The sequence below is a fragment of the Manis javanica genome, chromosome 8 (genome assembly GCF_040802235.1).
Source record: "Manis javanica isolate MJ-LG chromosome 8, MJ_LKY, whole genome shotgun sequence".
NCBI classification, from domain to species: domain Eukaryota; kingdom Metazoa; phylum Chordata; class Mammalia; order Pholidota; family Manidae; genus Manis; species Manis javanica.
In genome coordinates, this window is record NC_133163.1 from 46884369 (window position 1) to 46898620 (window position 14252).

The 14252-nt window shown below is 35.3% G+C and overlaps 1 protein-coding gene across 6 annotated transcripts in view; it reads left to right on the forward strand.

Annotated features, from left to right (window-relative positions):
- TXNDC16 (thioredoxin domain containing 16) overlaps positions 1-14252 on the forward strand; it is a 90644-nt gene that overhangs the window by 42950 nt on the left and 33442 nt on the right. For all 6 annotated transcript variants that reach the window (XM_073211238.1, XM_073211235.1, XM_073211239.1 and 3 more), the window contains 4 exons: positions 125-275; positions 4614-4780; positions 5175-5235; positions 9532-9655. In XM_073211238.1, coding sequence (XP_073067339.1) covers positions 125-275; positions 4614-4780; positions 5175-5235; positions 9532-9655 — 503 coding nt within the window. The remainder of the gene's footprint in view (positions 1-124; positions 276-4613; positions 4781-5174; positions 5236-9531; positions 9656-14252) is intronic.

Consider the following 14252-nt stretch of genomic DNA (forward strand, 5'->3'; position numbering starts at 1 on the left):
TTTTACAAAAACAGTAATTCAAGATCATGAAAGTTAAGATAAAGATATGTTGTTATGTTTTTTTGGATTGTCGAAGGATCACACACTGAACTTCAAGTGGGTCTCCCTAATTTTTAATTTGTAGCATTGAGGATATAGAACATGCACATCTCTACTTTTTCCATTGTAAACCAGTCTTGGACTTGACCCATCAATGTAGAAAAACTCTAATGGAACATCCATTGACTACTTTGACCATTCATCGATTTATTAAGACAATGGAAGCACCTCTGCTGGTATGTGCCTTATTTTAATAGATAAAGTTTATTAAGTTTTGATTCACAGATACGCATTTTACTTAGATGAGCTATATGTCTTTTCCCTTTTCCTTGGACATATTTTCTTTTTATTTAGGGGAATTTAGAAGTATTTAGGAATAGTTCCTTATTAAAGGTAGGAGAGAAGATAAACTATTCATAAAATGGTATTTTAATGCTTTGAAGTATTATATTGAAATCCAAATACAGCCTTGTGTAAACAGAAATATTCTATGTTAGTCATATGAATTGTGACCACTCGGAGATCACAAAGACCACATCCTGGCTAAGAAAAAGTTATCTTCTGTGAATGTTTTGATCATTGCTTTAAAAGTTAGTAAATATTGGAGCTATAGGATTCCTGATGCCTCACTTTCCTTAATGTTAGCCTGGGAGCATTTTAAAGTGACTCAGTAGGTGGTGATGATCAGTAGACTTTGTCTCTGAAAGTTTAAAGGGTTGTCCTGAGCATGTGTAAAACCTTCAGTAGGCCTTCAGGATGTCCTTTATTAGTTAAAAAAAAAATCAGTGCATGTGTGTTATAAATAAGCCAAACTGTGCAGCAAAGTATAAAGAAAATATTTTTTTTAGAGCCACCTATCCTCTCAATCAGAAATGAACTTTTAGGCGACCTTTACCAGTCATCTCTGCATCCACATAGATACATTTAAAGAGAGGGGTGGATGGATTAATAGACACATCATATTGCATGTGCCACTTTATAGTAAGGAATGTTGTAGTATTTGAATTTAATAGAAGAAAAAGAAACTGATGTGAAACTATTGGGATTATGGAACTTTAGTCTGGATTCATTTATCTTGAAATGGTGGGCAACCACAGCTGCAGACTTCAATCTTATGGTACATATCCAGCAACTCAGCCTTTTCTTGTAATGTCATCACTGAATGTAGATGATGAGATCTTAGACTTCACACTGATTTCAAAGTCTTATGGCATGAGATTTAGCAGTCTTAGAGATAAGTGTAATTTGCATGTTGGGTGTGTGTGAATTACTGTAACCAGAGGACAGACTACTGACTACAGTTTGCATCCCTCCCACTTTCAAAATACACTCACTTTTCTCTCCAAGACCCGTAAAGCCTCATCCCATCAGACTTTAATTTTTCCAGTGATGGCAATAACAGTATTGTCCAACCCATAAGCTCTTCTTACCATGTGACCTTATCACTGCACCAATCCAGTGGTGGAGTCTCTGTCCCTTTTCCTTGACTTGGTTGGACCTTTGTGATTGCCTTCACCAATAGAATAAAGCTTGAAGTGATAAGTGACTTCTGAGGCTATATGTCACAAAAGTGCCATGCACTTCTGCCTTGCTCTCTTAGGTTATACATTTTTGAAACCCAGCTACCTTGCAATGAGAAGAGAAAAGCCTCTGAGAATAATTGAGGCCCCTAGCCTACAACCCTGGCTGAGCTCCTACTAGTCAGGACTAGCTGTCTAGGTGGTGAATAAGTCATCTTTAAAATGAAATGTTTATCTTCTAGTTAAAGCCATGTGGATCAGAGATGAACTTGCAGATATGTGAACAAAGTAAATGATTCTTGTTATTTTAAGCCATCAGGTTTTGGAGTGCTTTGCTACATACAGTCATAGGTGCTCGGAACATATCTTCCAAGTAATCTCAGCTGTTACTATGGCATTAACTAGACTTTCAAATATGAATTTTCAGGTCAGATGTTTCTTTGGAGTTCTTAACCCATATATCTTAACTACTAATTGATGTACCTCTCATATATCTGAGTACTAATTAGATGTATCTCTCCTTCAGGTCAACTTGTCCAACATTAGTGGGTTGTCCTTCTCTACCATCTGTTCTTTCTCTGTTATCTTGGTTATTTTACTATCTAGTCATTTGTGGCAGAAACATGGGAAACCATTCTCAGTTCCTACATTTCCCTGTATCTAATTTCACGTCTTAAATATCTGTTGAATCCTTCATTCTAACAGTCAATACTTTCATGTAGGTTTTCTCCATCTCTCAAATGTACTGTTACAGTAATAGCAACTGATCTGGTCCCTTTCCCCTATTTTCACTCCCTTTAAGTTCATACTTGCTATTGTTGGCAGACCTGTGTTTTTTAGACACATATGTATGATATGTTACAATAGTTCTCACAATTCCTAAATGGCTTTGGTTTATTTTCAGAATAAAATAGTCTGAATATTCAGAGAATATTCGTGGTTTTTAATGCTTTGGTCCTTTGTCAAATCTCCAGCCTTACTGTTTGGCCCTCCCTTTCATTTTTTAATGCTGAATTTTTCTAGTTCTCCAAATACCCAAAGAAGAAACCAGGCTTTTCTACTCCTCTGGCAATTACATCTCTTCAGGTTTTGGCATAACCCTGTTTCATGTGGTTATAGCACTGAGGTCCCCACTCACTTACTGGCTGTTCGCTGGCATTGCTCTTGGCTCCTACTGGCTGTTTTCAGGGCTTAGCCACACGGTCCTCAAAAAATCGTACTGGTCTCCTTCAAAGCTACCAGGACATCCTCACTCCACTGTGCTACAACAGCCTTATGTGCTGTAATCTAGTCAAGAGAATGGCCATCCACCCACAGTCAAGGGAATGGGATTGATCAGTCAAGACTTTTACACCAGGAATCTTGGGGGCTGTTTTAGGTAAATATAGATTTCTGTCTGGAAACTTTTTGGATTAAAAAATTCTTCAATATCGTGCAAGAATGTGTCTTCCTGTGTACCTGCTTTTACCCACTACTTGGTTATTCAGTGGGCTCTCTCAGCCTGGCACCTCACGATCTTTCAGTTGTGGGGATACTTGTGTTTATTTCAGTGATGATTTCTTCCCTTTCGTTCCAGACTCCTTTTGGATGTTGGACCTCCTGAATTAGTCCTTCAGTTATATTATCTCTTCTCTCCTATTTTCCATTTATCTTTTGCTGTACTTTCTGGCTGGTTTACTCAAGTTAGTTTTTCATTTCTTTATGGATGCAGTATCTTCCCATCTTCTCTTTGATCAATGGTATTCTGAGCCTTTCTTCCTGAATAGTCTGTTTCCTCTATGTTATTTGTTTTTCTGTTTGTTCTGGTCTCTTTCATGTTAGAGGCTTTCCTCAGATGTCTGTCTGCTACTTCTTGGATATCTGTTCATGATTCAGAATATCAAAATAAAAATGCTGATTGGGAATTCTGAAAATGTAGATGAGGCTTGTTAATGTGAGCTCTGTAGGGTGATCAGACCTGAGCTGGTGTTTGGTGAATCCAATGTCAGTAGCTTTAGGCTCTTCTTTGGGGTTACTCAAGGTCCTCAGAAAAGGATCTTCCAATCTTCTGGATTACAGATGTCTGGCTGCTGGCATTGTGGGAACCGAGTGGGGAGGCTTGTCAGCATTCCGTTACTTAATCCCTCTGATTTTGGCATGGTATTCACACTCTCAGCTTTCCTGAAGTTCCCCCTGGGTTTCTTCCTGGTGTGAGGGATGGACAGTTGCCTGAGGTCATAGAGGTGCCAGGGTGGGGCATCCAGGATGGGGCATCCAGGATGGGACTCCTTCTCCACAGCTTTATGGATTCCTGCTTGTTTCAGAGCCTTCATGCCACATTCCCCCCCACATCCCCCAACCCTGCACTCTAGTATTTCTCACCTAGTTCAGTGATACCAGACACTGAAAATTCCTGAGCAGTTTTAGGGTTCTGCAATTAAAATTGAATTGTTTCTTAGCTTTCCCTCTCATGGATTATGGTTTTTATTTGTAGATGTTCCTAAGTCAGTTATTATTCTGTTTTACAGTGTCCAAAACTTTGCTGCCTTCTTTCTTTCCTTTTTTTCTTTATATACGTATATTTAGCTCTTTTAAAGAATCTTACTGCTGTAGTTTTTCTGAGATTTCTAGAAGTGAAATTAGATGTCTATAGTCATCTGCTGTCTTGACTCACATGTACTTCATTGTTCTGTAATGTTATTTATGGTTAAATTCTTATGAAAAATTTTATTCCTTAGTTATCTGTTCTATTTAATTTGAAAGATATCTCTCTTTAGCAGCACCACACTGTTTTATTTACTGTTTTTTGTTTGTTTATTATACGCTTGCTTATTCCTTATGGCTGTAATTTTATGTTTAACTCCTTATGAAACTAGTTAGTTTTATAGTGTTCAAACTATAGGGGTACATTGGGAACACTAAATTTGGGAAATTATGAGACCATCTCTGTTAATGTTGGATTTATTTCCCAGGCTAGTTTTTTTAGTCATCACTTTATTAATAAGAATTAGCAGGGTTTACATCCAATGTTGGATATCACACAGTAAAGATACTTTGTTCTCTTTTTAAATGAAGACTGAAGTTGCTGAAGATCCTCAGCAAGTTTCAACTGTTCATCTCCAACTAGGATTACCACTGGTTTTTATTGTTAGTCAACAAGCTACATATGAAGCTGATAGAAGAACTGCAGAATGGGTTGCTTGGCGTCTTCTGGGGAAAGCAGGAGTTCTACTCTTGCTAAGGTATCTTAAACATTAAATATTCACTATTTTAGCAAAAAAAATCTTTTTCTCATTTTAAAATATGGTAATCTGTTCCTTGTAAACTCAAATCTCTTAATAGATTCTGATTAGTATAGTTAGAACCAATTGCTTAGCTAAAGTCTGTACATTAATTATTAGCTTGATTAAAATTTAGACCTTTAAACTTTGCTGAACGAAGACGCAGTTGAAGGTGGACATTACAAAAGCTGGAGTGTATTTATGTGTAAAATTTCTCAGACTCATGAAATTGTAATATTTTTCCATAAACAGTTTTTCGTATAAGAATTAATAGTTCTATTTTAGATTGACATCCTGGATGACTATTATTCTTCAGATTAGCAACATAAAAACATTTATTTCCATTTTGACAAAGGGACTCTTTGGAAGTGGACAATCTTCAGCATGCTAATGTGATCTTCAAAAGAGCAGAAGAGGTTAGTTATTTTATGTATTGATTTATAATGTCTGCTTATTTAAAGAAAGTTAGTACATGTGATCCTGAAGTACCATACATACAGAAAAAAATTCTGTGAAATGCCACTATTCAAAGATAATTGCTGTTAACATTTTGGTGTGTGTGTGTTTTTTCCCATTTATCAATCTGTCTCCCCATATTTATATAATCTATTTATATATTTTAATAAAGAAAATTAGGATCTTGCTACATATTCTGTTTTTCACCTGAAATTATATTTAATTACTTGCTATTGTGCAGTGGCTCCTGCCTTTGTATACTCTTTCGAACATTACTGATTCTTTCTTTTGGCTAAATTTTTGGAAGTGAAATTTGTCAAAGGAAATAGGAATTTTTAAGGCACATTGTCAAATTGCCTTCCAGAAAAGTTATACTTTGACCAGCAGGGTTTGGAATTCCTTGTTTCTCATACATCTTTGCCCATACTGAACACTACCATCTTAAAAAAAATCGCTTTTCTACAGAGAAAAAAAGTTCCTGTATTTGCATGTCTTTGATTACTGTGAGGTTGAACTTCTTTTAAAGGTTTACTGTCCATTTGTATTTCCTTTGTCAATTTCTGTTAATGTCCCTCTTTTTCTTACATTTTTCTTAGTTATTAAGAACACTTTAATTCTGAGCATCTTCAAAACATATAAATGTGCTAAAAAATTAATTAATTTATTTTGAACTGCCACACAGTTTAAACTTAAATTCTTTTGCCTAAGTCTATGGCAGGAGTACAAGCTTAAGTTAGAAGATTTGGGTTTTCTTCCTTTTAGTTTTGGGAACAGATAAATGAATTAACTTCTTCAAGCTCAGTTTTCTACACTTGTGAAAGAGTCATAAAATCTCCCCTTCTAACTTTCAAGAAATTTTATAAGGCCAAATAGGAAAATACTCTGAAAACTCCAATATTTAAATGTGTATAGTATGGGGCTACTGTGCTCTGCTTTTGGCTAGGTAATGGAAAGAATACATTCTGAAGCCATTTTTTGCTAGTAAATAAAGATTCTGAAATAAGAAATTACAGTGTTTGTTACTGGGAAATAGGTTTTATAGAAGAATTAAAGTTCATGCTGGTTTCCCAGTATGATGTCTTAAATTGTTAATGTATAATAAAAATAACTTTGTATGGTGTGAGGTAAGATAGGTTACATATTAGGTAGCTTTCTATCTCTGCAATGATGGTTTCTACAAAGGATAAAATTGTCTTTTCTGTGAGTGTCTTTATTGAAGTCAATGCAAATCTTTTTTTACGTCCTCATCAGGGCAATAATGTTGGTCCTGGGATTGGATAATTATCCTTTCCCTCTCCTTTATCAGGCAAAGGATTTAAGGTTCCCTAAAGTACTAATACTGGTTGTTCAGGTAATACTGTATTCTCATATGACTACATTACAAGCTCTCTAATGTATGTATAGTAAGAGTTGTAAAACATTTCTGTTAGTGTTGCATTAGTGCTCAGATGTTTTTTTCCCCTATGACAGTGATTAGCAATATAGTGTGAAGAGTTTATGTAGTAGAATCTTACTGCCTTGTTCAAATCCTGCTTTGTAACTCTGGGCAAATTACCAGACTTCTTTGTCTCTATTTCTTTTTTCCATTGTAAAGTGGGTATAATAATATCTACTTTTTAGAGTTACTTGGTTAGTATATTAAAAGAAATAATGTACAGTGCTTACTTAGCACAGGGCCCAACATATTGTAAGTGCTTAATATTAGCTAATATTCGTTCATTTGGTCAGTCAGTATTTGTTATGTACCTGCTTTGTTTCACTCCTAGGCTCTGAGGAGATAGCAGTGAACAAAACCAAGTTTTTGGTCTCATGGAGCTAATGTAATAGTGGCAGGAGACTGATACAAAACAGGTAGTTAGAATGTCAGATGGCATTAAGGGCAATGGAAAAAATCAAGTTAAGGAGAAAAGATAGTCATGGAGGATCTTGCTGATAGGTGACAATAAAGTAAAGGAATCCACCTGTGGATATGTAGGGAGAGAGTATTCTAGGCAGAGAGAACACAAGTGCAGAGGCTCTGAGGAGAGGAGCAGGCATTTGTATATTAGCATGATACTATCATGGGGAATAGTGTTCAGACCTAGCATTTTTCTTAGCATGTAAGTTTCCAAAAGCCATTTTTATTCCTTTCTTCAACATTTTATTATAGAATCAAACATACTGAAAAATGGAAAGAAACATAAAATGAACAACCATATACCTACTACCTAGATTGAACAATTAACATTTTACCATATTTGCTTCATCTATAATTTTTTCTGAAACATTTTTAAGAATGTTACAGATATCATGACATTTTCCTCATAAATATTAGCATGAATCTCTAAAAGCTACTGTTTTTCTCCTATATGTAATCACACTTAACAAAATTAACAGTAATTTCTTAATGTTGTAGCCTAATATCATAGTCAGTTCATATTCAACTTTTCTCATCTTAAAATGATTTTCTATAGCTGGTTTTTGGAACTAATATCCAGGTAAGGATTATGAATTGTTTCTATATTCTGGATTTTTCCATTTCCTTTTGCTGTTGTCTACCTTGTTCCTTTGTTCCCTTATATTTTCTAAAAACTGTAAGTTAGATTTAAGGTTGCTTAGTTCCATTAAACAGTTTGGGTAAGAATACTTCAATAATGCTCGCTTCTTTGTATTTTATCTGGAAGTACATGACGTCTGTTTTTCTCAGTTAATGATGCCACATTTGATCACTGAGTTAAGATGAAGACAGCTAATTCTCTCCATCATAAGGTGCATTTCCCATTTCTAATTCGCAAATAAACCACAAGAGGCACCACTGTCACCCACCAGAATGGCTAAAATTTTTAAAAGTAACAATGCTGTTTTTAAGAATGTGGACTTAATAAGAATTTTTGTATACTGCTAGTAGGAGTGAAAATTAGTACAGTGAAAATTGGAAAAGCATTTGTCAGTGCTTACTAAAGCTGAAGCTACATATATCACATGAACCAGCAATTCTATTCTTAGGTATTGTCCAACAGAAATGCATATACATGTGCACCAAAAGACAGCTACAATAACATTCATAGCAGTTACAGATCCCAAGCTGGAAATAACACATATCCATGATCAGTAGAATGGATAAACATATACATATGTACACATACATATACTAGTATATTCATATAGTGAATACATCATTGAAAAAGAATTAACTGCACTTATATGTAACAACACGGATATACCTCACAAACTATTGAACAAAAGAAGCAGTCACAAAAAGAGTATACAAACTGAATAATTTCATTATATAAATACAAACACTGACAAAACTTATACATGGTGATGAAAGTCAGAAGAGTGGTTACCTTTGAGGGAGAGTAATGATGGAGAGGCAAGAAGATGGCCTGTGAGTGGCTGGTAATGGTCTGTATCTTAATGTGTGTGGTGATTATGTAAGTGTATCCACTTTATAAAAATTCTTCAAGCTATACACTTATAATTTTTGTTCTTTTCTCTGAATGTTATACTTCAGTAGAGTTTACTATAACAATTTCTATGTATATTTTGAACAAATTTGGGTTTTGATTCCTCTACCTTCTAACTCCCAAAAACTGTGCATATAATATTTGAAAAATGAAGATATGTGATAACAAAGAACAAAATACATTTAGAGTTATTTTATAGCTTTATTTTAATGGATAGCCAGGGGTAATTTACTAAAATAATCTAGTGGCCTAAAATTTTTAAAAACGTGATAGTTGGGCATTAGGGAAGGAAATTGTTAATGGAATAATCTCAATGGAATAGATTTGGTAGTTTTAAAATACCTAGGGACTGATAGTAGTTTTATGTTTACAGCTAAACAGGCAATTGAACTTTTTAGTGGAATTATTTTAGGTGCAATATTATTTTGAATATTTCTGTGTAATACCAAAATTATTTTGATTGGCCCTGTTTGCAATAAAATTGCATATATTTCCATTTGATATTGAGGTAGGACTTGCTGTTACATGTAAAATGTTTCAGACTTTAGTGTAATGAAATTGTGACAAACATGTGAGACTTTCAGATCTCCTTTTTTGCCATCTTTTTCAGTAATGCACACTATTTTAATATAAAGTATGTTTGGATACTTTTCATCAGGACTGTCAAGTTAATTTCCTTTTTTAAAAATTTAATTTGAAAATTAAAGTTCAAAGATGTAGTTTCATTTTAGTATCAACCAAGTAAGATATTTATATTAAAATGCTTTGTTATATTTTAGTCATGTTTTTTTGAAATTAACATATTTCTAGGGAGTACCAGTGGAATTTTTGGTGTTACATGATATTGACTTAATAATATCCCACGTGGAAAATAACATGCACATTGAGGACATGCGAGAAGATGAAGATGGTGACATGGAAGGCCCAGATTTGGGTAATGTGTTTGGTGATGCTCACTACCCACTCCCCCACCCCATAGATTCTGCTCAGCACCCATAAGGTCAGTGAAATTTCAATGAATTCACTTTTCTATAGAATACATTCACATTCAAGACTGTGAAGAAGCCTGAAGAAATTTATTTCAAATCACATTTTATCAAGTTGATTTGGTGGCAAGATATAAGAGTGCTGTATTTTGTTTAGTGTGATACTTTCATTGTTAATGTCAGGCTTCTAAGCTTTCCACATATGTGCCTTTATCCTCCAAATCAGTTCTTCCAGCCCTGCTGGTTCTACTCTGTGTTTAAAAATGACCCAGGAGCCAGAACATGATATTTCATTTTTATTATTCCAATTAGGAAATTAAATTCTAATAAATGCTATTTTATTTGTAGTTGTAAATAAATCTGATTGTTAACAATATAAGGAGTAAATTTCAATAACTTGTTAAAACTTCTTTTTAGCATATTTTCTTATTGCTTACATTTTTGAAGTATTCTGTAGTTTTCAAGGCTGTTCCCTCACATTATTTACTTTGATTGTTATCCTCTGAGTTAGCTGGTGTCACCTTCATTTTATAGATGAAGAATCTACATTTTAGCAGAATTAAGTGGTCTACCCAAGGTCACACAAGTGGCATGGAATCTGGACTAAGAATTTAAGCATTCTGACTTGAAATCTTATTTATGATCCTTATTGTTCCTAATGCTTCTTTCATAATATTAATCCTATACTGTAATTGCTTCTTTTTTTTTTTTGAGAGGGCATCTCTCATATTTATTGATCAAATGGTTGTTAACAACAATAAAATTCTGTATAGGGGACTCAATGCACAATCATTAATCAACCCCAAGCCTAGTTCTCAACAGTCTCCAATCTTCTGAAGCATAATGAACAAGTTCTTACATGGTGAACAAATTCTTACATAGTGAATAAGTTCTTACATGGTGAACAGTGCAAGGGCAGTCATCACAGAAACTTTTGGTTTTGATCACGTATTATGAACTATAAACAATCAGGTCAAATATGAATATTCGTTTGATTTTTATACTTGATTTATATGTGAATCCCACATTTCTCCCTTATTATTATTGTTATTATTATTATTATTATTATTATTTTATTTTTTTTTTTTTTAACAAAATGCTGAAGTGGTAGGTAGATGCAAGATAAAGGTAGAAAACATAGTTTAGTGCTGTAAGAGGGCAAATGTAGATGATCAGGTGTGTGCCTATAGACTAAGTATTAATCCAAGCTAGACAAGGGCAACAAAACATCCACGGATGCAGAAGATTTCTCTCAAAACAGGGGGGGTGGGGTTCTAAGACTCACCTCTGTTGATCCCCAATTTCTCACCTGATGGCCCCCCTGTGACTGTGCCTGTCTTAGGTTGTTCCTCCCTTGAGGAATCTTACCCTTCTCTGGCTAACCAGTCATCTTCTGGGGCCATACAGGGAAATGTAAAGTTGGTAAGTGAGAGAGAAGTAATATTGTTTGAAAAGGTTAGTTTTTTACTTCTTTGCAGATTTATGCCCTGTGGCTTTTATGCCCAGCATTTGTCTTGAGGTATCTTTACCACTTGGAAGAATTATGATACTCAGTAATTTCGTTAAGAGGCACGAATTCTACTTAAGGGTTGTAATTAGGAAGGAAGAAGAAAAGCTATAGAAGTAGCAGACGGAAGAAAACATGTTACTCTTCTTGTAGAGTAACATAAGCATGTATAGGTTTTAAACTACTAAATAAATTGCATACACACATTGACATAATAGGAATGCAGCTACATAACCAAAGCAGACCTACAATTACCAGCCATCTCCAGTGAAACCAAGAAAACCAGTTAGGCACCCTAGGCATTAGTGAAAACTTATCAATGATATGATGGATATTGTCTAACTGAATTTGAATAGTTTGAGAAAAATCAGACAAATTAAAACAACACATTCCTGGGAACTGTTCATATCCCATATGTTCTTTTAACAGTAGATAGTCTGTAGTCGCAAGATTTTGGAGCTCTGCAACTTGCACTTCTCCTAATTCTTGGTTGAGTTCCGACAGTATAGATCCAGTCAAATTTGTTGTTTTACTGTATGCACAGGCCAGCTTAGATATCTCCTTCTTCTTCTACAATGGCAAGTCCAGGAACCGGTGGGATGAATACAGCTACAACTGCAACAGCACCAGGATCTTTATTGAAGTTTTTTGATGTTCATCTTCTGGAATGACTCTTCCAGAGAATGTTGATGTTGGAAGTTCTTCATATCGTATCTTAATTCGTTTTCTGGGTAGCCAAATTAGGCTTTGTTCCTCTGTATAAACACAAACAAACCCTTTGCCCACACTTTGATATGCCCTTTTTATCATTGTGAAGAACTTATTGGAGATCACCACACAGGAACTGCTTTTTTTTTTTAAGAGAAAGGAATATTATCAGAAAAATGTACTTCCATAGCTGATCATCTGACACCCTTTAAATGATCAAAATTAAGGATATGTAAAGCATGCTTTAATCGTTGATTTACAGTTAGTTTTATCCTATCAGGGAGTAATCCCCCTTTTCTTTCCTTTTTTTTTGTTTTTTGTTTTTTGTTTTCATTAATCTACAATTACATGATGAATATTATGTTTACTAGACTCTCCCCTATACCAGGTCCCCCCCACAAACCCCTTTACAGTCACTGTCCATCAGCATAGCAAAATGTTGTAGAATCACTACTTGTCTTCTCTGTGTTGTACAGCCCTCCCCTTTCTCCCACCCCCCATGCATGCTAATCTTAATACCCCCTTCTTCTTCCCCCCCCTTATCCCTCCCTACCCACCCATCCTCCCCAGTTCCTTTCCCTTTGGTACCTGTTAGTCCATTCTAGGGTTCTGTGATTCCGCTGCTGTTTTGTTCCTTCAGTTTTTCCTTTGTTCTTATACTCCACAAATGAGTGAAATCATTTGATATTTCTCTTTCTCCGCTTGGTTTATTTCACTGAGCATAATACCCTCCAGCTCCATCCATGTTGTTGCGAATGGTAGGATTTGTTTTCTTCTTATGACTGAGTAATATTCCATTGTGTATATGTACCACATCTTCTTTATCCATTCATCTACTGATGGACACTTAGGTTGCTTCCAATTCTTGGCTATTGTAAATAGTGCTGTGATAAACATAGGGGTGCATCTGTCTTTTTCAAACTTGAGTGCTGCGTTCTTAGGGTAAATTCCTAGGAGTGGTATTCCTGGGTCAAATGGTAAGTCTATTTTGAGCATTTTGAGGAACCTCCATACTGCTTTCCACAATGGTTGAACTGATTTACATTCCCACCGGCAGTGTAGGAAGGTTCCCCTTTCTCCACAACCTCGCCAACATTTGTTGTTGTTTGTCTTTTGGATGGCAGCCATCCTTACTGATAATTAGTGATGTGGAGCATCTTTTCATGTGCCTGTTGGCCATCTGTATTTCTCTTTTGGAGAACTGTCTGTTCAGTTCCTCTGCCCATTTTTTAAGTGGATTGTTGTTTGTTGAGGCATGTGAGCTCTTTATATATTCTGGACGTCAAGCCTTTATCGAATCTGTCATTTATAAATATATTCTCCCATACTGTAGGGTACCTTTTTGCTCTGTTGATGGTGTCTTTTGCTGTACAGAAGCTTTTCAGCTTAATATATTCCCACTTGTTCATTTTTGCTGTTGTTTTCCTTGCCCGGGGAGATATGTTCAAGAAGAGGTCACTCATGTTTATGTTTATGTCTAAGAGGTTTTTGCCTATGTTTTTTTCTAAGAGTCTTATGGTTTCATGACTTACATTCAGGTCTTTGATCCATTTTGAATTTACTTTTGTGTATGGGGTTAGATAATGGTCCAGTTTCATCCTCCTACATGTTGCTGTCCAGTTTTTCCAGCACCATCTGTTGAAGAGACTGTCATTTCCCCACTGTATGTCCATGGCTCCTTTATCAAATATTAATTGACCATATATGTTTGGGTTAATGTCTGGAGTCTCTAATCTGTTCCACTGGTCTGTGGCTCTGTTCTTGTGCCAGTACCAAATTGTCTTGATTACTAGGGCTTTGTAGTAGAGCTTGAAGGTGGGGAGTGAGATCCCCCCTACTTTATTCTTCTTTTTCAGGATTGCTTTGGCTATTCGGGGTCTTTGGTGTTTCCATATGAATTTTTGAATCATTTGTTCCAGTTTGTTCAAGAAAGTTGCTGGTAATTTGATAGGGATTGCATCAAATCTGTATATTGCTTTGGGCAGGATAGCCATTTTGATGATATTAATTCTTCCTAGCTACAAGCATGGGATGAGTTTCCATTTGTTCGTGTCACCTTTAATTTCTCTTAAAAGTGACTTGTAGTTTTCAGGGTATAGGTCTTTCACTTCTTTGGTTAGGTTTATTCCTAGGTATTTTATTCTTTTTGATGCAATTGTGAATGGAATTGTTTTCCTGATTTCTCTTTCTGTTGGTTCATAGTTAGTATATAGGAAAGCCACAGATTTCTGTGTGTTAGTTAATTTTGTATCCTGTAACTTTGCTGTATTTCGTTATCAGTTCTAGTAGTTTTGGAGTGGAGTCTTTAGGGTTTTTTATGTACAATATCA